The 24,860-nt window shown below is 52.9% G+C and overlaps 1 protein-coding gene across 1 annotated transcript in view; it reads right to left on the reverse strand.

Moving 5' to 3' along the window:
* PCGF3 (polycomb group ring finger 3) overlaps window positions 1-24,860 on the reverse strand; it is a 53,373-nt gene that overhangs the window by 28,216 nt on the left and 297 nt on the right. The window contains exons 2-6 of the mRNA XM_008064004.2: window positions 10,595-10,634; window positions 10,155-10,292; window positions 7,694-7,811; window positions 5,812-5,908; window positions 1,084-1,139 (exon numbers count right to left, since the gene is read on the reverse strand). Of these exons, the coding sequence (XP_008062195.1) occupies window positions 1,084-1,139; window positions 5,812-5,908; window positions 7,694-7,802 (262 nt within the window). The 5' untranslated portion in view covers window positions 7,803-7,811; window positions 10,155-10,292; window positions 10,595-10,634. The remainder of the gene's footprint in view (window positions 1-1,083; window positions 1,140-5,811; window positions 5,909-7,693; window positions 7,812-10,154; window positions 10,293-10,594; window positions 10,635-24,860) is intronic.

A 24,860-nucleotide genomic window follows, 5' to 3' on the forward strand; every position in this document is an offset into this window, starting at 1 on the left:
CATGGTAAGTGCTGTGCAAGTTGTGAAAGCAGGGCTCTTGTGGCCCGACACTTAGGTTTAGAACACTCTCTAATGAACAATCCTTAAGGCCTCACCATTTTATTTTGGTGCATTCTTTGCCTTTTTCTGGGACTCAAGAACTTTTAGCAATCAGAGGACTGTTTCTATTTACATGTACTCAGGAAACCTAAATTCTTGTGTGAATGAATTCTGTGAACAGTGAAAGAAGCCTCCTCTAACAATGTTGTTCCCTAAGTCATGTACTAAAGGCAGGATACAGTTTCTACTCATCTAACACATTAAGCTGCATTTTAATTTATAACCATACTCTGAAATACAACAGTGTGAGAAAGAGCCCAAATGAACTCTTAACATATCTATCTTTCCAGAGGGTAGGAGGCAAGCCTGGGGAAGGAGGCAGAGCCATGAGGAGGTGGGGCCTGGCGTAGAAGGTGGGGCCAGGGGTAGGAGGTCTTTGGGGAGAAGATGGGGTACCAGGAAGAGGCAGAGCGCAGGTGAGGAGGCGGAGCCAGGAGAAGGAGGCGGTGTCTGGTATAGGAGGTGGAGTCTGAGAAAGAGGTGGGGCCCTGAGGAGGTGGGGCCCCAGATAGGAGATGAAGTCTAGGGTGGCTGGTGGGTCAGGAGGAGGCAGGGTCAGGGGTAAGAGGCTGGGCCTGGGGGTAGGAAGCTAATGGGGGTGGGGAGGCCTAGGGAGGCAGGGGCAGGGTAAGAAGGGGGGGGGGCCAGGAAGGGAATGGAGCCCAGTGTGGGTAAGAGCTGCAGCCCAGCCCCGGCCCCCTGGAATGTGATCCCTGCTGGACAGGAGATCCCACTGTCCAAACAAGGGTTCACCAGCATGAAACATGCCATCAACACCTGCTGAGAGGGACAGAAAAGAAGTCCGTGCATCACAGGAAGCCAGTTGAAGAAACCAGCCAAGGAGGCACAAGTGAGCCAGAAGCAGGATAGGCAGGCAATTCTGCCACAAGAAAAGAAGCCCCTGTCCAAGAACCAGGACTTCCAGGGGAGCAGGAGCTGTGGACCAGGAAGGAACACATAGACCAGGGAGACTTTGAGACTCACCTTCCTGGAGACCAGGCACCAATTTGTAAACGATATCCTGCATGGTTCTGTCATGACTAGAAAAAGAATAGAAGAGATGGCGTCAACTAGAAATGTTAATTCTGTAATTCTCGGACATTTTCCATTTAACAACATCAAACTCCAGAATCACAAATTTGGAGTTTTGGTGGAATTTTATTTCTGCTTTACATATGAAAAAATCTCTGTCCTACCAAATATTATGTATTACTTGAATTAACACACCATTCAATTTAGGTTCTAGCTGCTAATGAACATCTCAAATAACGACACAAATAAGTCATTCGAGAAAGTAGTGCCCCTGCTTACTGGACCTGGGGCCAACATGCAGAGAGCACGCCGTGCTCCCTGCATCCCATGTCCTCAGGTGACACCATCCCTGCCCTGTTGTCATCACCTGTTCCATGGTCCCTGCATCCCGTGTGCTCAGACAACACCATCCCTGTCCTCTAATGGCCACCTGCTCTGTGCTCCCTGCATCCATGTGCTCAGATGACACCATTCCTGCCCTCTTGTGATCACCTGTTTTGTGCTCCCCCCATCCTGTGTGCTAGGGTGAGATCATCCCTGCCCTCTCAAGACCACCTGCTCTGTGCTCCGTGCATCCATGTGCTCAGATGACACCATCCCTCTCCTCTGGTGAGCACCTGCACTGTGTATCCGTGTTCTCAGGCAACATCAGCCCTACCCTCTCATGACCACCTGCTCCATGCTCCTTGCATCCCATGTGCTCAGACATTATCTGTGCCTTCTTGTGACCACCTGCTCCACACTCCCTGTATCCCATGTGCTCAGGTGACACCATCCCTGCCCTCTTGAGACCGCCTGCTATGTGCCCCATGCATCCATGTGCTCGGACGACATCATCACTGCCCTCTCGTGACCACCTGCTCCACGCTTCTTGCATCCCATGTGCTCAGTTGACACCACCCTTAGTCTGTGTTCTCTGCATTACATGTGCTCAGGCGACACCATCCCTGCCCTCTTGTGACCACCTGCCCTGTGCTCCCTGTATTACGTGTGCTCAGGTGACACCATCCTTATCTGCTAGTGACTGCCTGCTCCATGCTCCCTGCATCGCTTGTGCTCAGGCAACACCATCCCTGTCCTCTAGTGACAACCTGCTCCATGCTCCTTGTATCCCATGGGCTCAGGTGACACCGTCCCTGACCACTGATGAACACCTACTCTGTGCTCCCTGCATCCATGTGCTCAGATGACATCATCCCTGCCTTCTGTGACCACCTGTCTGTGCTTTTTGCATCCCATGTGCTCAGACAACACCATACCCGCCTTCTTGTGAGCACTTGCTCCATGCTCCCCGCATCCTATATTCTCAGACAACACCATCCCTGACCTCTCGTGACTACTTGCTCCATGCTCCCTATATCCTGTGTGCTCAGGTGACACCATCCCTGTCCTATAGTGATGACCTACTCCTTGCTCCCTGAATCCCGTGTACTCAGACAACACCATCCCTGTTCTCTAGTGACCACTTGCTCTGTGCTCCTTGCATTCCATGGGCTCAGTTGACACCATCCCTGACCTCTGGTGCCCCCTGCATCCACGTGCTCTGATGACATCATCCCGGCCCTCTTGTGACCATCTACTCGTGCTCCTTACATCCCAAGTGCTCAGACAACACCATCCATGCCCTCTCGTGACCACTTGATCTGTGCTCCCTGCACCCCATGTGCTCAGGTGCACCATTCCTGGCCTCTAGAGACCACTTCCTATGTGCTCCCTGCATCTGTGTGCTCCGACGACATCATCCGTGCCCTCTAGTGAGTACCTGCTCTATGCTCACTGTACCCCACGTGCTTAGGTGACACCATCCTTGCCCTCTAGTGATCACCCACTCTGTGCTCCCTGCATGCCATGTGCTCAGACACCATCCTTGCCCTTTTGTGACCACCCACTCCATGAATCCCGTGTGCTCATGTGACACCATCCCTGTTTGCTAGTGGCCGCCTGCTCTATGCTCCCTGCATCCTGTGTGCTCAATCAACATCATCCCTGTTTTCTAGTGACCACTCACTCTGTGTATCCTGCATCCTGTGTGCTCAGGTGACACCGTCCCTGCCCTCTCGTCACCACCTGTTCCATGGTCCCCGCATCCTGTGTGCTCAGATGACACCATCCCTGTCCTCTCCTGTCCACCCACTTTGTGCTCCCTGCATCTGTGTGCTCAGACAGCACCATCCCTGTTATCTAGTGACTACCTGCTCCATGCTCCCTGCATCCCATGTGCTCAAGTGATACGGTCCCTGTCTGCTAGTGACTACCTTCTCTGTGTTCTCTGTCTCATGTGCTCAGGCGGCACCATTCCTGTCCTCTAGTGACTGTCTGCTCTGTGTTCCCTGCATCCCATGTCCTCAGGGAACACCATTCCTCTTGTGACCACCCGTTCCATGCTCCCTGCATTCCATATGCTCAAGTGGCACCATCCCTGTCCTATTCTGACCACCCACGTTGTGCTCCCTGCATTCTGTGTGCTCAGGCGATACCATTCCTGCCCTCTCATGACCACCCACTCCATGTTTCGTGCATCCTGTGTGCTCAGGTGACACCATCTCTGCCTGCTAATGGCTACCTGCTCCATGCTCCCTATAATCCGTGTGCTCAGGTGACACCATCCCTGCCTTCTCCTGTCCACCTACTTTGAGTTCCCCGTATCCTATGCACTGAGGCAACACCATCCTTGACTTCTCGTGACCACCTGCTCTGTGCTCCCTGCATCTGTGTGCTCAGGTGACACCATCCCTGCCCTCTTGTGACCACCTGCTCTGTGCTCCCTGCATCCAGGTGCTCAGGTGACACCATCCCTGCCCTCTCATGACCACACGCTCCATGCTACTTGCATCCTCTATGCTCAGGCGACCTCATTCCTATTCTCTAGTGAACACCTGCTCCATCCTCCCTGCATCCCGTGTGCTCAGGTGATACCATCCTTGCCCCCTCATGACCACCTGTTCTGTACTCCCTGCATCCTGTTGCTCAGGTGACACCCTCCCTGTCTTCTTGTGACCACTTGCTCCATGCTCCCTGCATCTGTGTGCTCAGGTGACACCATCCCTGTCTTCTCCTGTCCACCTGCTTTGTGTTCTCTGCATCCCATGCACTTAGGTGACACCATCCCTGCCCTCTTGTGCCTACTATCTCCATGCTCCCTGTGTCCTGTGCACAAGGGCAACACTTCTCATCCCTTCAACCCTGGGTGCTTCCTGGGGCCTCTGGTGTCTAGGGGATTTACACTGAACAGAAAGTTTTTCTTAATGTCTCCATATAATGTAAAATCCCTGCTATCAGGCCCTTCCTGAGGTCTTTACAATCTGTCTCTGACTGAAGGAGCACCCGGTCCCTCAGATAGCCCCATCCCAGAGCATGTGTGGGGGCCATAGGGATTGGGAGACAAGGAGAAAGGGGAACAGAATCTGCCCAGGCTGCACCCCAACCCTTGCCCAGCATGAAACCCCACCACCTCCTGTGTCAGCAGTTCCCATGGGGAGGCTCCCCAGCTCTGAAAAACTGTACCCCCAAGACAGAAGCACATTATGTGGTCAGCAATCTGCACCAAGAACCCTCCAAAGCAGACAAGCAAGCAAAGAGCCAACTCAACGGTGGTCCAAGACATAAATGGCTAGTCTTCAGAGAAGCTCCAGTTCCCACCTGGGAAGACGCCTGCATTCACGACTAATCAGGGAGTAGGCAAGATGTCCTCCAGGCTGCCATGCTGACAAAACTAAACACTTGGTTATGCCAAGTGCCACCCAGGAGGCAGTGCAGGAACTTGAAACTCGTGTGGCTGGAGGAGCAGCAGGAAGACAGGACACGTGCTAAGGAACAGCATGCATCTCCCAGCCCTCCTCAAGGTTCTGGCTTCTGAGAGGGAACATGGAGACGGGGCAGGGGGCCTAGCAGGGTTGCTCAGAGCAGCACCGGCATCCAAGTCAGCACAGCCCCCAGCCATAGACACACATCACAGGGATGCATCCAAGGGGTGGGGCACATAGCAAACACATGCGGGTCCCTCAGGTAGGAAGCTGGAGAAACAGGAGACCAAGTCAAGTGGTCTGGAACGACTGAGGGAGGAGGCCTGAAGGGAGGGCTCTGAGCCCTGTGATGACAGCCTGCTAACTTTGGACCATCTCGCCTTTGCGAGGCTGTGTTCTAATCTGCTGCATGAGACACTTCACAACTTTAAAAATGGAAAGCAAACAGGCATGCCTTTCTTCCTTCAAAATGTCTTCAGAATCACCCCTGTTACCTGTGGTATGGGGAATGCTTCCCTTCCTTCAGAGTGGCCCCCAAACCCAAACGTCATCTCAAGCTCTGTGAGAACCTCGCACTACAGTTGGCTGGCCCGTTGCCCTCCTTGCCTGGCACCCTGGTCAAAGCGAGGTCCTCCCTCACACCTGCCTTCAAGGTGGCACAGGGCAGAAGAGCCACTGGCTACAGGGCATGAGACACCAGGCTACCCGTTGGGGCAGCAGGGCCCTGGGACCACTCCATGGCAGAACGGCAGGCACAAGGGCGGCCTCCAGTGTTAACTGAACTTCACTGACTTAGTGTGTAAGATGTGAAATCCAACTAGGTCTCGAGGTTTCTCAAACCATCTAAGTACCACTAGAAATTTGCAGGCAGGCACAGCAGGATGGCCTGGTGGGCAGTGGACGCATGTCCCACGCGGGGTCATGGGGCTGCACTCACCCGATGTACTGCAGTGGGTGGCTCTGGTGGATGACGATCCTGCATGTGGGGCAGGTGTTGTTCTCCTCCAGGTACTTCACTAGGCAGCTCCTGCAGACTGTCCCAGAGTACACGTCAGGCAGTCAGGCCCAGTCTGCTGCCATCCCACCCTTGCGCTCACCGGCGGCTGGTGCGCATCTCCCAGCCCTCCTCAAGGGTCTGGCTTCTGAGAGGGAACCTCCTGTCTTTCAGGTCTCTAAACAACAAGAATGCCTGAACTTCCTGGCCAGTGGCCTTGCTCCACGATTAGGGCGCAGGAGTTAAGTGGGAAGACAAACTTCAAGTGAGAATACCACCAAAGATGAGAGGGTTGCAGCCATCAAAACATGTCTAGTATGAGGGCTTTTATAGTAAGTTGGACTAAACAAACATAATATTTTGTACAACAAAACTAGATAAAATTCAATAAAAACAACCTAACACAAAATTATGCCCATTATCTAAAAATACCATTAACTGTAAAATAAAAATGCTATCCAAATGGGTATTTTATTTTCTAAAGTGAAAAATACACAATCAAAAAATCATTTGTGTGGGCCTGGTGCAATGGCTCATACCTGTAACCCCAGCACTTTGGAAGGCAGAGACGAGAGGATTGCCTGAACTCAGGGGTTTGAGACCAGCCTGAGCAACATGTAAGACCTCGTCTCTATAATACATTAAAAAAAAATAACTTGTGGGCTGGGCGTGGTGGCTCATTCCTGTAATCCTAGCATTTTGGGAGACTGAGGCAGGAGGATCGTTTGAGGCCAGGAGTCTGAGACCAACCTAGGCAATAAGACCCCATCTCTACAAAAATAAAAACAAGCCACATGTGGTGGTACATACCTGTGGTTCCAGCTACTTAGGAGGCTGGCATGAATACAGGAGGTTGAGGCTGTGGTGAGCTGTAATCTCACCACTGCACTTCAGCCTGGGCCACAGAGTGAGACCTTGTCTCTAAAATTATGTTTTAAGTCAGGCTCGGTGGCTCAGCCTGTAATCCTGCGCTTTGGGAGGCTGAGGTGAGTGGATTGCCTGAGCCCGTGGGTTTCCACCTGGGCAACTTGGCAAGACCTCATCTCTACAATAAATCAAAAAAATTAGCCAGGTGTGGTAGCACGCACCTGTAGTTCCAGCTACTTGGAAGGCTGAGGCAGAAGGATTGCTGGAGCCCAGCCGGTTGAGGCTGCAGTGGCCGGGAGCAGGCACTGCACTCCAGTCTGGGTGACAGAGACTCCAACTCAAAAAAACATGTATATATATGTTTTAAGAAATCATTTATATTACAAGCATTCACTTTCTTGTAAAGATCCTGTTAAAACAAAATGCTCCTCAGGCACTGTTAGAGACATCTCTAGTGGGCACTTCCAGTTGCCCATACATAAGAACACTGCCTCACAGTAACCAGGGATGCTGCCCACCAGCTGAGGCAGAGGTGGAAAAAGAAAAACACCTAGGTTCAGCCCAAGCTAAGATCCTAACAGCCAAAACACAGGCTTATCTGGTATGAGGAACAAACCAGGAGATGCCTCTAAAAAAGTTAAGGAATTCAATTGGAGATCTTAAAATGAGCATCTCTTCCTGCTAGGAATGAGTATTCTGTTATAGGGCCATTCCTGATCTCATGTTATATGTATTTGGCTTTTCTAAATGATGCCACATCTCCTCTGAAATTACCCACAGTATCTTCTATTTGAAATAATTTTCTGGCTTATCCTCAAGATCTTTGTTCCTGCCCCTTGGTCTTGCTGCTCTCAGTGCCTGAGTCAGGGTTCTTGGTGAAACAAAAGCCCTCGTTCTAAAGAGCACAAGCTAGGCACCGCCCTGCCCCTCAGTGTCCCACTGTCCAGGCAGCACGTACACGTGTGCAGACACTCGGTCACTGTAGTCGCATCAATGAGGTACCCGCTGCACAGGCGGCAGGTGATGTGGGCGTTGATGTCCCACAGCTTAATCTTCCTGGTCAACATCTTTGGCTTCTGCAAGAGGAAAGCACTTATTAACTAGCATCAGAAGGACCCCGATGTGTTCCGTCCAAGGCTCGGTACCATAACGGCCCTCCAGGGAGGAGTGGACAAGGCACAGATGGCCATGGATGACTTGGGCCCCAAGTCCCACTGCCGGTCTGCAGGCTGTGACGAACAAGCAACCGTCTCCCAAGACTGCAGCACCCTGGCTTCTCTGCACTCGATACCCCCTCTCCTCTGGCTGCAAGGACTGAGGAGAAGCAGGAGCAAGGAGAGTCCACACAGCTGGAGAAGGGTGCCCAGGAGGGCGGTGCGGGGCCTGGAGCCAGGATGCAGGGATGCCTCCTCCCCATGATGCCAGGGGCTGCTGAGGGCAGAGGGAGCGGGAAAGGCAGAGTCCACTGTAGGTGCAAGGGGAGGTGAGAACAGAGCTGCCCCGGGAGGAACTTGGATAGGAAGCTGGGGACACTCAGATCCTCTGCTGTATCTTCACAGACCTCAAGTATACACATGGCGAACAACATGGAGGAACCATGACCACAGGAGTGGCCCCGTGGACCTGCTGTAGCACCTGAGGTATATGCACCAAAGACCAGATACACTCACATGGGGCCAGGATATAATCCACGTGGGGACTGTCCTGGCTTCACCTCTGTCTCCTGGGGCCGTGACTCCGTAAAAACAGAGATGATGCCACCACCTTCCTGAGCCTGACTTGATGCTGGGCAGGGGCTGTGATTCCTGGGGTCCCTCCCTCCCTCCGTCCAGCTGTGCTATCCATGAGGCACAGTGTGGGGGACCAGTTCTCACTTCCTAGGGTGGGCACAACAGAGGCTTCGCCCAGTAGGCAGTCACTGCCCTGAGAACTGCTGCAGCCATGCACCTCACGTGCCAGGTCCATGTCAGGGAGGCCAGCTCCTGGGGTACCACAAGCCCTGGTCTGGCACACCCTGGTCTAGTCGAATCTGTGCTTGAGTCCACTGAGCCAGGTCCTGCCACGAGTGAGTCACAGGCGATGCTGCTTCTCTGTCCTCACCCCACGTCTCTTATGTAGGGAGCAGCAGGTTGTTGCGTTTCTCTCAGCAGGCATAGAAAGCCAGGGCCCAGGTCACTGCATCTGTGATGCCATGTCTGTTACCTGACCATCACACCAAGAGACTCCTGGCCCAGAACCCCCTGCTGGGCCCAACACCCCGTAACTGTCCACACGGGCCTGGTTACCTCACCTGTGTCTCCAACAGTAGCCATGAGCCAGGCTCACCTGGGCCTGAGTGCAGCCAAAGCCTGGCCCCTGGCCCCTGCCCGCCATTTCCATACTGCTGTCCATGAGGACACAGGGATGCCAGAGATGCAGTCAGCCCAGGCTGGTATGCCCCTGTGGCGTTCTGCCGAGTGAGGAAGCAAGGCCCCGAGTGGACAGGGAGCTGCCACGACATGGGACCAGTGCTAAGGGCTGCAGGTCCTTAAGTATTGATAAGTACTGATTATCGCTCACTGAATAACAAACGGTCACAAGCCCATGGTGAGGTAAACAAACAGAAGCACGGAAGGTGTGAGTGTGAAGGAATAAAGGATTAAATAACTGATGTTTCCCTACAATGGGAGTGGTGAATTATCAGGTACTATCAGCAGATGCTGTATAGGTGAGACTCTTGAGGGGGAGACTACATGGAGTCTCAAAGCATCGAGTGCTTACTCACCACACAGTGAACCTTGGGAACAACATGGAGGAACCATGACCACAGGGGTGGCTTTGTGTGGCACCCAGGAAGGATTCAGCCTGAGGTAGACCCCAGGAGATGGCAGACATACCCCAAAGGAGGGCTGGTGGCTTTCCAATGCTGCCTGATCACAGAGACAAGAGAGAGCCAGGAACAGGCAACCTGCACTCAGGGCCTACCTCAGAGCTAGTCGTGACCGGCCCAGAGGAGCAGCCGCAGGGCTGTGTAGGTTGGGACTGCCACCTGCTGGGCACCTGGAGAGGGGAGACTCCCTCCCACCCATCCTGAGGGGCTGCTCCCTGTGGTGCATCTGTCTTCAGGTGCAGACTGAGGCTGGCTTGTCCCCGCATGGCACAGTCACAATGCTCATGGCTACAGAGGCCCCATGCAGTATGCTGTCTCTCAGGGCACGGGTGGGGGAACCCCACTGAATCAGAGATGGAGGAAGACTTCTGCTTTCTGCACGCCAAGGCTGCCATCCAGGTCAGAGGCCCCCCAAGGAGGAAACACCAGGATTCCAGGAAAACAGTAGTGAAATAGACTCCGGCCCCGAGCTCTCCACGCTGGGCTTCTCAGGACGCCTCCACCCAACAGGGCAGACCACTGTGACCACGGGACGCAGGGCGGGGCTCACCTCCTCTAGACTTCTGCCTGTCCGTCCCTCTGCCGTGGCATGGAGGCTTTAGGCCGCCACTTGGACGCGAGGATCCCTCCGGACTCCGTGCATGGGCTGGCTTCTGCACCCTCCTGGCCGCTGCTCTTTTTCCATTTTCTAGTACAAAAGCGACACTTGTCACTTCACTTGGTGTCGTATGGGTGCAAGTACTACAACCTCCAAGAAGTTCTCACTGGAACCCAGACAAGGCCTAGTAGCCAACGGTAGGAGGGACGTGACCAGAACTGGGGTTGGAAGGAAAGTGCAATGAAACGTGAACAGCCCACAATACTTTACAGGAGCCATGTGCAGGAATTGCCTTTCTCTATGGCTACAACATGCTCGCAAAGTGTAAGTCAAGGCAAAATTCATCCATTCACAGCTCTGAAAGAAGGAAAACCAGCTTGAAATGCATTTACCTGAGAGCGACAGCCTGGAGTCCCTGCTACATTGTGAAGCCTGTGGGGAAACACAGAACAGGACATCACATGTGTGCAAGGTCCGGGCCTTGCACGCTGAGCCTGGCCTGATGGAACAGGTTTAAGGTAATCAAAAGAAACAGAAGCCGCAGTGACGGTGACATGCAGACTCCACCACACATGTGGCTGGTCTCTGTGTCCCGTCATCCTGCTTTGGGCCCAAGAAGGCAGGACGAGGGCCTGTGGATGTTCCGGAGGAGAGGTGAGTTTCGAAGGTGACCTGGCAAAGGCTGGTCAGGGGAGGACGGCAGGTAGTGAACCTCACTCCTCAGTTCACAAGAGGTATGTGACTCTGCATCCGCATGGCATGCACCGAGCGCTGTCCCTCCCAGGCACAGGCCTGCCCCAGCCCAGAGACATGTACTGAGGGCCCCGCACTAGATGCCAGGATCGGGGGGGATGAGGACATGCTAGTTCTGTGGGAGGACGGTGTGCACAGTATTCATGTTGGGGCAGGGGGTGCATGCGGCCTCACTGGACAGGAGCTGGGCAGTGATGGGCAGCAGGTTTGGCAGGGGGCCCCACTCAAGCCACAAGCGGCAGGAGTCGCTGGCCTTGAGGAGATCAGGTGAGGACTCCTCTGAAACAGGGCACAAGGGGCACTGCCATGCTGGGCAGGGTTGCCTCCTCACATTCCCTTCTAGGTGATGGCATCTCCTTGTGCTCTGTTCTAATGTGGGAATATGTTGCGAGAGAGGCTTGGAAGAGTCAGCCAGAGCCAGACTGGGAAAGCATCAGGCTCTGAGATGACCTAAGATGCTTGTGGTCTGACGCCAGCAATGAAAAACACCCTGGAAACAGCTGCCTAACAAAGACTCATACCTTATATCCAGTTCACATTACTTTTCTTTTTCAAGTTGCCCATAACTGCACTTTTTATGAACTAATCTCTCATCAGTTAACTTTTATTAAAAAGAAGGAAGGAAGGAAGAAAAGAAGAGTTTGTCTTCCCAGGCAAATATAAGGGAAGATTGGCAGGCCGTGCCCAAGGCACTTAGAAGAGAAACAAGAAGGAGGACATGAAACTGGGCTTAAGGCCAGGCTTCCAGAACATTCTGTGATATTGGAGGCTTCCACACCTGTACTGTTCAGCTAGGTGGCCACTGGTCGGGTGTGGCTGTGGAGCATTGCACTACGGCTCCTGGGACTGAGGAACCAAACTTTTAACTGCATTTGATTTTAATTAGACTGTGGGCAGCGGTTCCCATGCCAGGCAGCACAATGAGGGCCTCCTGACATCAGAGAGAGACAGGAATAATCCCCAGAGCCTACGTTTTTCTGGAGGAAGACCAACACCATGCATGAAATAGGCCAACTATTCAGTATGTGAGGAGGAGACAAATACAGCCATCTCTTGGTATCTACAGAAGACTGGGTCCAGGGCCCAACTTGGATACCAAAATTCTCCAAAGCTCTAGTCCCTGATAAAACACAGTGTAGTATGTGCACATAACCTACACATATCCTCCTGTGTGCTTTAAGTCATCTCTAGATGACCTGTAATACCTAACACAATGCAGATGCTATGTAAACAGCTGTTCTATTGTGTTTTTAAAATTTGCATTATTTTATTGTTATTTTTTATTGGCTTATTTCTGAATATTTTCCATCTATGGTTGGTTGGATCCATGGGTGCAGACCCGTGATTTGGAGGGCCGGCTGCACAAAAGGCAGTAGCCCTGTTGGGGGATCCAGCCACAAAGCTAACCAGGTGCGGTGAGGATTCCACTGAGAAGTGACACTTGAGAACCAGCAGAATATGATGACCAATAAAATGAAGGTTTACATGAAATTGATAAGTTCCTAGAAAAAAAATTCACCAGAATTGAGAACAGTAGAGGATACCCATAAAGTTCTATTAAGGAAGCTGAACTTAAGTAGTCAAAAATCTCCTTCAAAGACAACTCCAGGACTCAAGAGTTTCAAGGTGGTTTTATCAAAGATTCGAGGAAAAAATAACCACCTCGTCCCAAACAAACTCTGTCAGAAACCAAAAAAGACAGTATGTTCCAACTCATTTCATGAGCCTGACACACACCAAACCTTGACAAAGTCAAAACTGATCTAGATGGCACAACATGGGCCTGGGTACACATGGGGTCCACACAGGCAGAGCAAGGTTTTCACTAGCCCTAATAAACAGTTTAGTTTATCATAAAACACACACACACACACACACACACACACACACATCATGGGATCCCCTACAAAGTGAATGCACAGGGACAGGACAGGTACCAGTTGGGCAGCAGTTGCCCCATCCCCACCCCAGGGCACAATGGTGCTACCCCACAGCACTTGTACTGTCCGTCATGATGGCCAGAGGGGTTTGGAGCCCTTAAGCTAGCTGGAATGGCTGCAGGGTGGGATCTCAGTCACCATGAAGAGCCTTCTGAACAGATGCCCCTTGTCCTTCCTGTCCAGTAGAGATGCCCCTTGCCCTGCCCCCGTGGCCACTCCCGTCCCTTCACTCACTGCTTTGTGTCCATGGGATAGTCCCTGACTTCTGCTGCGTGGCTGACAACTGTGACCTGCCTTGAGTCTGCCCTCCCAGGCTGGCCTCAACAGGCCAAGAAGCACCTACCCTGCCTGGCACTGCACTCTCTCCTCTGGGGTCTGGGATCCAACAGGGACTGGCTTCATAGCCCTGAGCTTTGGAGACAGCACCCCACTGTCCTCACAGTGGATGCTGGGGAAGGAGGTGTGACCGGGGGACCCTGAAGTCAAGCGGACTCCCCTGGCCTCACCCCCACATGCCTCTCCCTTGCCCAAGTCTGCTCTGCCCTCTCCAGGAATGCACTGCGGTTGTGAGGATGAGTCCTTCTGGGGAGTTGCCCAGTCTGGGGCATCATGCAGCCTGACTCATCACAAAGCAGAACAGCCCCCACGCGGCATCATACATCTGCCCCAGCAAGGTCCGGCTCGGCACCCACCAGACCCACGTGCTGCCCTCCGGGCCAGCTCACCTTCGCCCTGGCTCCTTCCTACCCAGCAACCAGCCTTTGCTCTGCACCTCAGGTCTTCTAGGGAATCTGCCCTAAAAAGCCCACATTGGGACCCTCCCTTCCATATGACCAGACAGAAGGGATTGAGCCTGGCTCCTCCCCAGATGGCCACAGCACTGCTGGGACCCTCCGTCTTTCCTGGGCAGACTCACTCACAGCTCTGACTTTCAAAGCTCTTTGGTCTCTCCTCCCTGGGGTTGCAAAGCCCACCCTCCTCTTCTCTGGCTTGTCCCACCCCAGACCCTGTCCTTATTCTGCTACCCAAGGGTGTCTTCCAGAACCTTCCCCACTTCCCTCCTCTCAGTGAAGAGGAACAGCTGCAGGCCCTCAGCCATGCAACCCGCTCCCCTTCTTCTTCCCCCATGTCCCTCCCTCCACATATGACTTTCTAACCTCCCAAATACAGGCCCCTCCATCCACCAAGCTATGGGCTCAGCCACGCACAGACCTGGAGCCCTCGGAAGTGCATGGACACGTCACTCTTGCCACCCTTTTGAGCACAACTCAGACCTCTCAGCATGGCATCTGCCCCACGGGAAGCCCCACCCTCCTCTCAGATACCCCAAACTGCCTCCATGCCAGCTACTCTGTGGGCTGGAGCAGCCTCTGACCCATCAGTCCTCCACTGGCCGACGTTCTCCTGACCCTCCTCTCAAATGACACCCACACTGCACATCACTGCCTCCAGGTAAAGCCTGTTGGCTTGGTTTTTGTTTTGTCTTGCAGTAAAAGTGATAGGCATACTTATTCGACATGACTTGGAAGCCAAGGATGATATTAAGGGAAAAACCCATTATCCTAATCCTCAAAAGCAGCTGTTGTTCTCAGCATGACATATTTCCATCTCTGTGCATGCACTCCCAATTATTTTTAAAGTGTACATACACAATCATATTCTGATCAAAATGCAGTCCTGAGTCCACGCGATATGCCACAACATGACTGGTAACAAAGTCAAGCTCCAGGCCTGGCTCCAGCATACACGCTTCCCAAGGCCTGCATGCCCGGGACCTGTGTTTACTGAGCTCCACAAGGGCCATGTGCCCTCACACTAGGACAGTGAAGATGAGGCATCTGCCCGTCTCTCACATGGGATGAGGCAGCACAACTCCTGCACACCTCTCTGTCCTGCAGGAGAGTCCTTAAGGGACCCGCTGACCCCAAGAGTATGTCTTCCTTCCCTGCCTTGCTTGCTTGGCCTCCTGGGGCCAGCCGACTCCCTCTCTCTGCCTCAGTCCACGTCATGCCTTCTGCAGCCTGGACCCTCTTGGGTCCCAGCTCGTGTGTCTGGCCACTGGCCTGGCCTTCTCCAAGGACCCGGTCATGAGGTCGACTCTACCTCCACTGTGCCATCATGCTCACACTGGGGAATGTTTTCTTTTGTCGTATGTGTCTCTTGAGAATCAAAGTTTTCTACTTAATTGTCAGTTGGTTTTGCTAAGTTATATTTTTCCAGAAAAGAGTTCATCCAATTTACTGGCACAGAATTGTTCAATGTCCTGTAGCCCTTATTGACTATCTTTATTAAGGAACATCTGGCAAATAATAAACCGCACATGTGTTAAAGATACAGTGACAGTGCGGGAGGACACAGAGAAGTGAGACCTGCTGTGACTATGTCCCTCAAGTTGTCCCTATCCAGGTCTCCTAAGTCATCCCCTAAGCTAACATGGGCCCTGCCATCACCCCACCCCAGGCATGAAGCCAGCTCTGATGAGCTGTGCGTGGGACGCAGGGTGCCTCCTGTCTGTTCCTCTCCCTTCTGAGCTGGCACACGGCTTGGGTTTCTACATGCATCCTCCAGGGCTGAATAGTGTCCACTGTACAGCGTGTGGCCCACTGGCCTGGGGGTGGACATTGAACTGTTTCCACTTTGGGGCTTATATAAGGCTGCTGTGAGCACCCGTGGCCAAGTCTTCATGTGGAAAATGCCCACTAGGCCAGATCACGCAGGCTGCACAACCTTCTGAGGAACACCAGCCAGTTTTCCTAGGAGGTTGTACAGCTCTACACCCCTCCAACCCCACGCCCTGTCTGGGGTCCTGCTACCTATGAGGGATCCCCCATCCCTCCCTTCCTGTCCTCAGCCACTCCCAGGACCATGCCAGAGCTCCCACCAGGCCCAGGACCAGGCCCAGGACCCCATACCCATTCTCCCTCTAATTCACCCTTCAGACAAGTCCATGCATCATAGAGATGAAATTTAGAGAATGAAAATCCGACACATCCCTCCTAAGTCAAACCTCAAAGGCACCCTGGCCCCTGACCAGCAGAACTGAGCCTTGTTCTCCTTCCCCACTCTAGCCCTGCCCATGCTGGTGCCTGACCACATGGGGGCTGCATCCACGTCGAGGCCATGTCCACACAAGGGCTTCATCCACTTCATCTCCCACCCACGCTGGGCCCCATTCACATCGAGCTGCATCTATGCTGGGACCATGTCTATGTCACCTCTTGCCCATGCTGGTGCCTGACCACGTAGGGGCTGCATCCACCTCAAGGCCATGTCCATACAGGGGCTACGTCCACATCGAGGCCACGTCCACATAGGGGCTGCATCCATGCTGAGGCCATGTCCACATAGGGGCTGCATCTAAGCTGAAGCCATGTCCACATAGGGGCTGCATCCACTTCATCTCCTACCCGTGCTAGGCCCCATTCACACTGGGCTGTGTCCATGCTGGAATCGTGCCTGTGCCAACTCCTGCCCATGCTGGTGCCTGATCGTGTGGGGGCTGCAACCACATCGAGGCTGCACCCATGTCATCTCCCAACCATGTTGGGTCCCGACCATGTGGGGTCTGCATCCACGCCGGCGCTGTGTCCACATCATCTCCCGTCCACGCTGGGTCTCATTCACATGGATGTGCGTCCACATCGGGGCCGCATTCACATCCTGTCTCATCCACGCTGGGTCCCATACACTTGAGGGCTGCATCCATGCTGAGGCTGAGTCCACATTACCTCCCATCCACTCTACGTCCCGCTCACGTGGGGGCTGTGTCCATGTCATCTCCCATCCATGCTGGATCCCATTCACGTGCAGGCTGCATCCACACCAGCTCCACCCTCCTCTCAGCCACGCAAGGATCCCTGGCGGGAGGCCCTCCCTCCTCAGGACATGGGCCAGTTCCTGTCCAGCCACCAGATGCAAAATTCTGCACCTCCCTGGATAGACCGCCCCAACTCCTGGGTCTGAAACTGCTCTGTTGTTCTCCCTCCTGGCAGTGCGTCCTTCCACACTGTTGCCCTCTTCAGCGATACATGTGTATGCTGTATCCAGCATGTACCTCCCTCGTGCACGTGTGCTCTGGCAGCAAGGTGAGTCTGTGTCCTCATCTGGATACCACGTCCAGCCTGTTGCTCAGGAAATAAATATCGTCTCGTCAACGAACCACAGACGTCCACCTTCACCCAAGGGCTCTGCAAAACTTATTCTATGTTCACACAAAAATTACCAAACTGCCCTATGTCTCCCCAAACACCCTTCTCTCACTGACATCTCCTATACCACAGCTATGACCATGGACGATGCTCATGTTCTGACCGTTACTCTCCATGTAATGCAGCCCATGGGAGACCCAACAGGTGGCAGGCAGATGGTGCCTGGCAGCAACTCTATACCTCAGGCCTGCTGTTCTCCACCTAGTCCACTGTGGCCTTTCCTCAGCTGTCTCTAATCCCAGGACCCTCACCTGGACCATCTCGGGCCCCCTGCCCTTCACAGCACTGCCTCGGCATCGAGGACCCACCACTCACATGCACTGCGCCTTCTCTGTCCCCTACCACATCAAGCCTCCACTCATCTGTGCATGGACAGTACCCAGCGTGACCGCAGCAGCTCAACAGATGCCTCGTGTCCAGATGAGCACACGGCCTGCCTCTATCTGTTGTGCTGATGACACGGGACACACAGGGCCTGCATGCAGCAGCAGGTAGAGATATGACCGAACACACGACAGTGCCTCCACATCCGCAAGCCAGACCCTGTGGGGGGAAAGCCCAGGTGCCAGGGATTCTGATCCACCTCGTGGAGATGGACAGAACCACGTCATCAGTGTTCTCTGCTTTTTCCAGTTAGGACACTAAAAATGAGTCAAGTTAGAAGAAAAAAGGAAACTGTAAAAGGTTTCCTACGTGGCTATGTCATCATAAAATTATTTAACAAAATAAAAAATAAGATAACATCATAAAAGTACTTTGAATGTGATTCTAAAAGGTTTGATGACTCAGAAGACAGTAAGAATCCCTGCTCCTCCTCCTCCCCCAGCCAGGGCCTGGTGCTCCAAAACGCTCAGAAGGCTACCAGTGCCAGGAAGGAGAACAGCAGAGCTTCTTTTGGCTCCTTCTGTGACATCCAGCCCCTCGGCCTAGTCCTCATCTCCCAGCCGTGCTCAGGGGTCTTGTCAGGGCCCTGCTGTACTCCAGGCCCTGACCAGCAGGCCCTCCAGCCAGAGCCAGCCCTTCTCCACCCCAGGGGACAGGGATCAGAAGGTGGGTACACATACAGCATAGTGCTGACAGATCATGGCTAAATTGATGGACAAGACCTCACAACAGGGCCAAGACTGGACACCTGGCCTAGTTGCCCAGGCGGGTCTCGAACCCACGGGCTCAGGCAATCCACTCACCTCAGCCTCCCAAAGGTGCGGGATTACAGGCTGAGCCACCGAGCCCGGCAACTTTCATTTCTTAATTTAGGTGTTTATACAAATATCTGGGCATAACTCAGTCACAAGAGGTACAGTCACTAAGGTGTGGCCCCACCTAAGTGTCACAGCCCAACTTGAATGTCCCCATTGGTAACGCTCACCACATCCAGACACTGGAGGTGCAGGCATCCAGGAGACCAAGGACACACCACATCCCCAGAGTGTCCCCATCGGTAACTCCCACTATATCCAAATCCTTCAGGTGTCCAGGAGACCAAGGACACACCACAACCCAAGAGTGCACCCACTGGTAACACCTACCACATCCAGACCCCGAAGGTGTCCAGAAGACCAAGGACACACCATATCCCCAGAGTGTCCCCATCAGTAACGCCCACCACAGCCAGACACCACAGGCCTACAGACATCTGGGAGACCAAGGATATACCACATCCCCAGAGTGTCCCCACTGGGAACTCCTACCATATCCAGACCCCGCGGGTGTCCAGGAAACCAAGGACACACCACAACCCAAGAATGTCCCCATTAGTAACGCCCACCACATTCAGACCCTGAAGGCGTCTAGGAGCCCAAGGACACACCACATCCCCAAAGTGTCCCATGAGTAATGCCCACCACATCCAGAACCTGCAGGTGTCCAGGAGACCAAGGACATACCACATCCCCAGAGTGTCCCCGTCAGTAACGCCCTTCATACCCAGAACCTACAGGTGTCTAGGAGACAAAGGACGTATCACATCCCCAGGGTGTCTCCATTGATAACTCCCACCATATCCAGACTCCACAAGTGTCCAGGAGACCAAGTGTCCCTGCCAGTAACGCCCACCAGAACCTGCAGGTGTTTAGAAGACCAAGGACATACCACGTCCCCAGGGTGTCCCCATTGGTAACGTCCACCACATCCAGATCCCACCAGTGTCCATGAGACCAAGGACACATCACATCCCCAGAGTGCCCCTGCCAGTAACGACCACCACATCCAGACCCTGCAGGTGTCCAGGAGACCAAAGACAGACCACAACCCTAGAGAGTCCACATAAGTAACACCCACCACATCTAGACCCGACAAGCATGCAGGCATCCAGGAGCCCAAAGAAAAACCACATCCTCTGAGTGACCCATCAGTAAGTCATGGCCTCTGATATCAGGGACCAATTTACCTTAGACCAGCCCAATAACAGGGTCACACATAAAGAGCGATAAGTGTCAAAAACATTCAACTAAGGCAATGCCACAGAAGGAAGGTACCCAGAGAGGAGTTGAGGGGAGGCTGGGGATGCCAGCAGGTAACAGACAGAAGCAAGGGCCAGAGAGAGGAGGCCTTGGGGACAAGGATGGAAGCCTGGCATGACCATGCAGTGGCCCAAGGAACAAGGAACCCAGAATGGGAGACAAGGACAGAGAGCCTGGGGGGCCGGGGCATGGACACAACCCATGAGGAGATAGAAGAGGACACAGTAAAGCCAGATAGTGCAAGGGAGGGACAGCAAAGTGGGACCTCAGTTGCACACTGACCATCTGCATGGGCACAGCATGGATGTCTATCATCAGTCAACCTTTAGAGAAGCACGAAAAGTGCCTTAGCAGGGGCATGGGCCCCGAGACCACCCAGGCAAGGAGTAGCTGATGAGGTACCATCTGCCGGCATACACCCTCACCAAGAAGGAAAGCAGCTTCAGGGATGAGGCCAAGAACCCGCGGGGCCTGAGCCCCAAACCCAGACACTCTGAGTTCCGCTGGGGCTTGCCCTACTGGGTTCACAGCTGCTCTGCACTGGGGACTCCTGTTACCTCCATTTTCCCCTTTGTATTGGAACGACTGAGCCAATCCTGGCACAAGTCCTCATGAGACCATGCAGACCCCACAAGGTCCACACAAGACCCCAAACAAGGCCTCACGAGGCCATGCAGCCCATACAAGTCCTACATGGGCCCCCACACAGGACCCACAAGGCCCCCCTGAGACCACACAGCCCTCACATTCCCCAAGGTCCACACTGGCCCTCCAGAGCCCATGCAGCCCACACAGGCCCCAAGACCCACGGGTTAGCAGAGGGCTTCACAGAGGCCTGCAGATAGATTTCCACTATTTGCATCTATTTCTTACTAAACATCTGGAATTTGCTGTTAATGTAGCAAAGTCCAGCAAATATCAAAAACAATCCAATTAACCTCTCCATTCCAAAGTATCTAAATATTAATTTCTCTTCTAGCCATGGCTGATAAGGACAGTATTTTCTAGACAGCATGAGTTCCTATCAATGGGCGTTTTGCTTAATTTAGTGGACAATTCTACAAAAACGCCTCTAGGCAATGCTTATTATTGTTCTTTGTCATCTGGCTCTCATATCATTCATTTCTGTATGGAGAAATGTGGCAGATTAAGAAATATAGTTTTGTTATTATTTTTAAAGGCCCCACATTTAAAAAAATGCAATGATAAACATTCAACTTATAGAATTAAAGAATAGTTCCAATTTTTGAGGCACAATGAATTGTGCAGCATTTTTGCAATATTAACAGCAATATCATAAGGGTAATAAAAATAGACAAACAATAGAAAACTGTCCCTAAGCCTCACCATCTTTCAACAGTTAAAACCAAAAAATTATATTTCCAACTTCAAATTCAATTCTAACTATTTACCAAATAAGGCTGCAAATGAAACAACAAATCCTGTCGTTTAACACATTAAAGAGTAACATTATAGGCGAGGAGAAACTTGCCTTATAAATCAAAGCAAACAATCCAGATAAACAGTTCCAGCCCATGGCAAAGGTCCCTGTCTTACCCCAGCCCTTCCAAGGCCCTGTGGCAGAGCCCCTAAAGGTCTAGGGAGGGCAGGCTGGTGGAAAGGTCCTCCTCATCGCCCTGGGCTAAACCCTGGCCCAGAGCTAACAGGTGTGGGGTCTGGCACCCCTAGAGTGGAGGCCGGGAGCGAGGAGCAGAGGCTCCTGCCCACAGCAGGTCTCTGGAGCACGATATCCTCACAAGGGACAAATGTCCAAAACGTTTTGGGATCTCACACGGCACTTTGATGAGGACTCAAATAGCCAAAGGCACAAGGCCTGAAGTAACAGGCAACAATATTTTCCCTACAAACTTTGGTCAAGAAAAACTTAAAAGAGACGCTGGGAACAAGAGCCTTGCACTTGAGGGTATCAAAGAATTCAACAACACGGGCACATGCTATGATTTAATTTGTGGGGTCTTATGGCTTTCTACTGGTATTCTAAATTACAAGTTAATTCCTAAGAATCTTTTATATTTGTAATTTATCTCCCCTCGTGTATAAGGTCCACGTATCAATGATCTCAATCATCACGGTAATCTCAGAGGCACCGACACCAATGAAAGAGCGCACAGCTGTCACGGCCGCACATTTAACACACCACTCTACATGCAATTGTTCATTTACTTATGGGATGTTTCTCGGTACGGACCCTTTATTACCTAAACACCTAGCTCGTGGTACTACTGTGTTGGCAGCCTCTGAGATGACCCTGTGACCCCCACCCGCCTCTAGTATGTTCACCCTTGTAGGATCCCTCCCCTCAAGTAAGTAGGGGCCTAGAAACTCATTTCTAATAAAAGAATTTGGCAAAAATGATAGAATGCCACTTCCAAGATTAGAAGACCCTAACTTCCTTCCTGTCTCTCTCCTGCTTTGCCTCTGAGCCACCCTATAGAGAGACCCCTGTGGAAAGGAACTGGAGAGTTCAGCCAGTGGTCACATGAGGAGTGGGACGAAGTCCTGGTCCTGCCATCGGGCCTTCAGATGAGACCCACGCTGGCAGTGAGCCTTTGAGACCCATGTGAGCCTGGGTCCTGACCCACAGAAACTGTAAAGTGATAACAGACCTTTGGCTTAAGGCACTATGCTTGAGGTGAGATGTAGCACAGAAGTATGCAAATAATCCACCTACTCAGCACTCTTACACCTTCAAAAATGCAAAAATAAGAGAGTCTACCAAACCTGAATACTCAGTTTTGCAAGTTCCTCTCCCAAATTTCACAAAGTTTTAAAGACAGTAAGGGATACATCAGAAGAAGAAGTCAGAAGGAAGTGTTGAGTAAAAAGGTCAAATGAAAGTGTCTCAGTTAGGCCAGTGAGGGACACCATTTGGTTGACATTCAGTTCCATGAAGTGCTAAATTGAAACTCTCAAGTGGCTTCTCCTAAGTAACCAGGAAATGAAGTTGTGGTGAAAATGTAACAATGAACTGACCGATTCAAATGTCACTCTCGGGAGTCCTTCCAGCTCAGAGTTTTAGGTCTATGCCTCATCTCATCGCCTGACTCTGGAAAAATTCACAAGCCTAACTCAGCTGATCTTCCTAAAGGAACATCCTGGCTTTTGCTCCTCTGTCCATGACTTGGTTGTTCTTTCAGTAAATGTACCCTGCACATCGAACAGCACGGTAGTTTAGCCCTGTGAACTGGGTCCCTGAGCCGTCTATCCTTTCAAAATGCCCAAACAAGGTCTCCCTGGACAGCCTTCCTAGTCAGAGAAGAGCAAAGAACAAAGGTTCTCGAATACCTTGTGCAGAGTAAAAGAGCAGACCCTACTTTTCCACGACCACTTCCAAATTCAAGGGGAACGTTACCGAGTTCCAGATGAAAGGCTGATTCAAAGGGTCCAGAGAAACAAAGACCCCTACCCCCCTCTCCAGCACCCCTTAATACCTTCCTCCCTGGAGTGAAGAGGGTGAGGAAGGTACCCACTAACCTTGCAGCCTCACCTGCTCCAACTTTCCTGCTGTGGGCCAACTGCCCAACACACTTCCGGGAGTCCATGCTCCCAGCTTAGACCCCACATTTCCTTAACTCCTGCCTGTTCCTGGAGCTTTCTAGCCACTGAGTACACGTCTAGACTCTGGATGGAGGCTATACTCACACAGCCTTGAGAAGGGGAGAGGAGGGGCAGGAGGAGCTGAAGGTGGTGGACACTGACCACAGGGCCAAAGCAAGGAAAGGACAGCAGTCCTGGAAGAGAGGCTGAGAAAAGAGGGGAGAGAACAGCTTTCTGGGCTGGGGAGTGGGCATAGTGCTAGCCTGAGGTGTGGAAGCCAGTGTGGACCGGGAACCTTCCAGAAACCCTTGAGTCCTCCTCGGAGCTGCAAGCATGAGCCCCATTCTTTTCCCTAGATCCTGGTTACGGCAGTATCGGTGGAAGGTCTGAAAGGCTATGGGGCCAGCCCAGGCAGCTAGGGAAGGGCTGTGGGGCTAGCACAGGAGCTCATGATACCAGGATGCTCAAGAACCTCAAGGAGAGAGCCTCAGGTGACCAGGACCCCAGGTGTCTAAGTCTTCACAGCAGGTGGGTCCAGCTGGTGGGCTGGGCAGATTCAGAGTAACTCTGGGTCCTACTCCAGGGTCCCAGCACCCCCTTACAGTCCTGTCTTGGGGTATACATACTCCTCAGTGACTTGTCCAGGAGACTCAGCCCTCCCTAGGGACCTGTCTGGAGGGTCCAGCTCTTATCAAGGTCCTTCCTGAGACTAGCCTTCTTCTTTGCCCAGACCCAGCATCCCTACTCTTAGCCTGTCTGGGGTCCTGGTCATTCCAGAGCTGTCCATGTCACAAACCCTCCATACAGTACCATCTGAGTGTCCCAAGAGTACGCACAGGACCACTTCAGGGTCCCAGAGTCCTATGACCTGTCTCGAGTTGGACCCTCCTCCGTGACCTGTTCCAGGGTTGGACATTTCTAGATGACCTCTTCTGAGGTCCTGGCATTCCTTGGGTCCTCACAGTCCTTAAGTCTGACCTTCCTTGGTGACTCTGCCCAGGTTCCTAGTCCTCCCTGGGCCCTGCCAGGTGCCCAGGTCCGATCCTCCTTGTTGACCCGTCCTGGAGTCCCAGCCCTTCTCAGTGACCTGTCCTGAGGCTTGACCCTCACAGATGACCTGTCATGGGGTCCTGGCACTCTGTGGTCCTGTCCAGTCCCAGGGACTGATCCTCCTTGGTGACTGGCCCTCCCTGGGTCCCACCTGGTTTGGGATCCTGACCCTCCTTGGTGGCCTCCTAAGGTCCCACCTGGTCTGAGGTCACAGTTCTCCTCAGTGACCCTCCTCGGGTTCAGCCCTCCCAAGGGTCCAGCCCTCTTTAGTGACCTTCCCAGGGTCCAGCCCTCTACAGAGACCCTCCCAGGGTCCTGGCCTTCCTCAGTGTCCTGCCCATAGTCAAGTCCTCCTAAGTGCCCCTCTCCTGGGGTCCTGGCTCTCCTCGTTGACTCTCTAGGTCCTGCCTGGTCTGGGGTCCAAGCCATCCAGGGGTCCAGCCCTCCCGGGACCCAACCCTCCTTGGTGACCCTCCCAGAGGCCAGTTCTCCTCAGTGACCCTCCCGGGGTCCAGTCCTCCTCAGTGACCCTCCCGGGGTCCAGCCCTCCTCAGTGACCCTCCCGGGGTCCTGCCCTCCTGGAGTCCTGCCCTCCCAGGGTCCAGCTCACCCGGGGTCAAGCCCTCCCCAGTCCTGCCAGGCCGCGCCGGAGCTCCCAGGCCAGGCCGACGGGGACGCCTAGGGCTG

The sequence above is a fragment of the Carlito syrichta genome, unplaced genomic scaffold (assembly GCF_000164805.1).
Source record: "Carlito syrichta isolate Samal-C Ts95f unplaced genomic scaffold, Tarsius_syrichta-2.0.1 Scaffold307178, whole genome shotgun sequence".
Lineage (NCBI taxonomy): Eukaryota > Metazoa > Chordata > Mammalia > Primates > Tarsiidae > Carlito > Carlito syrichta.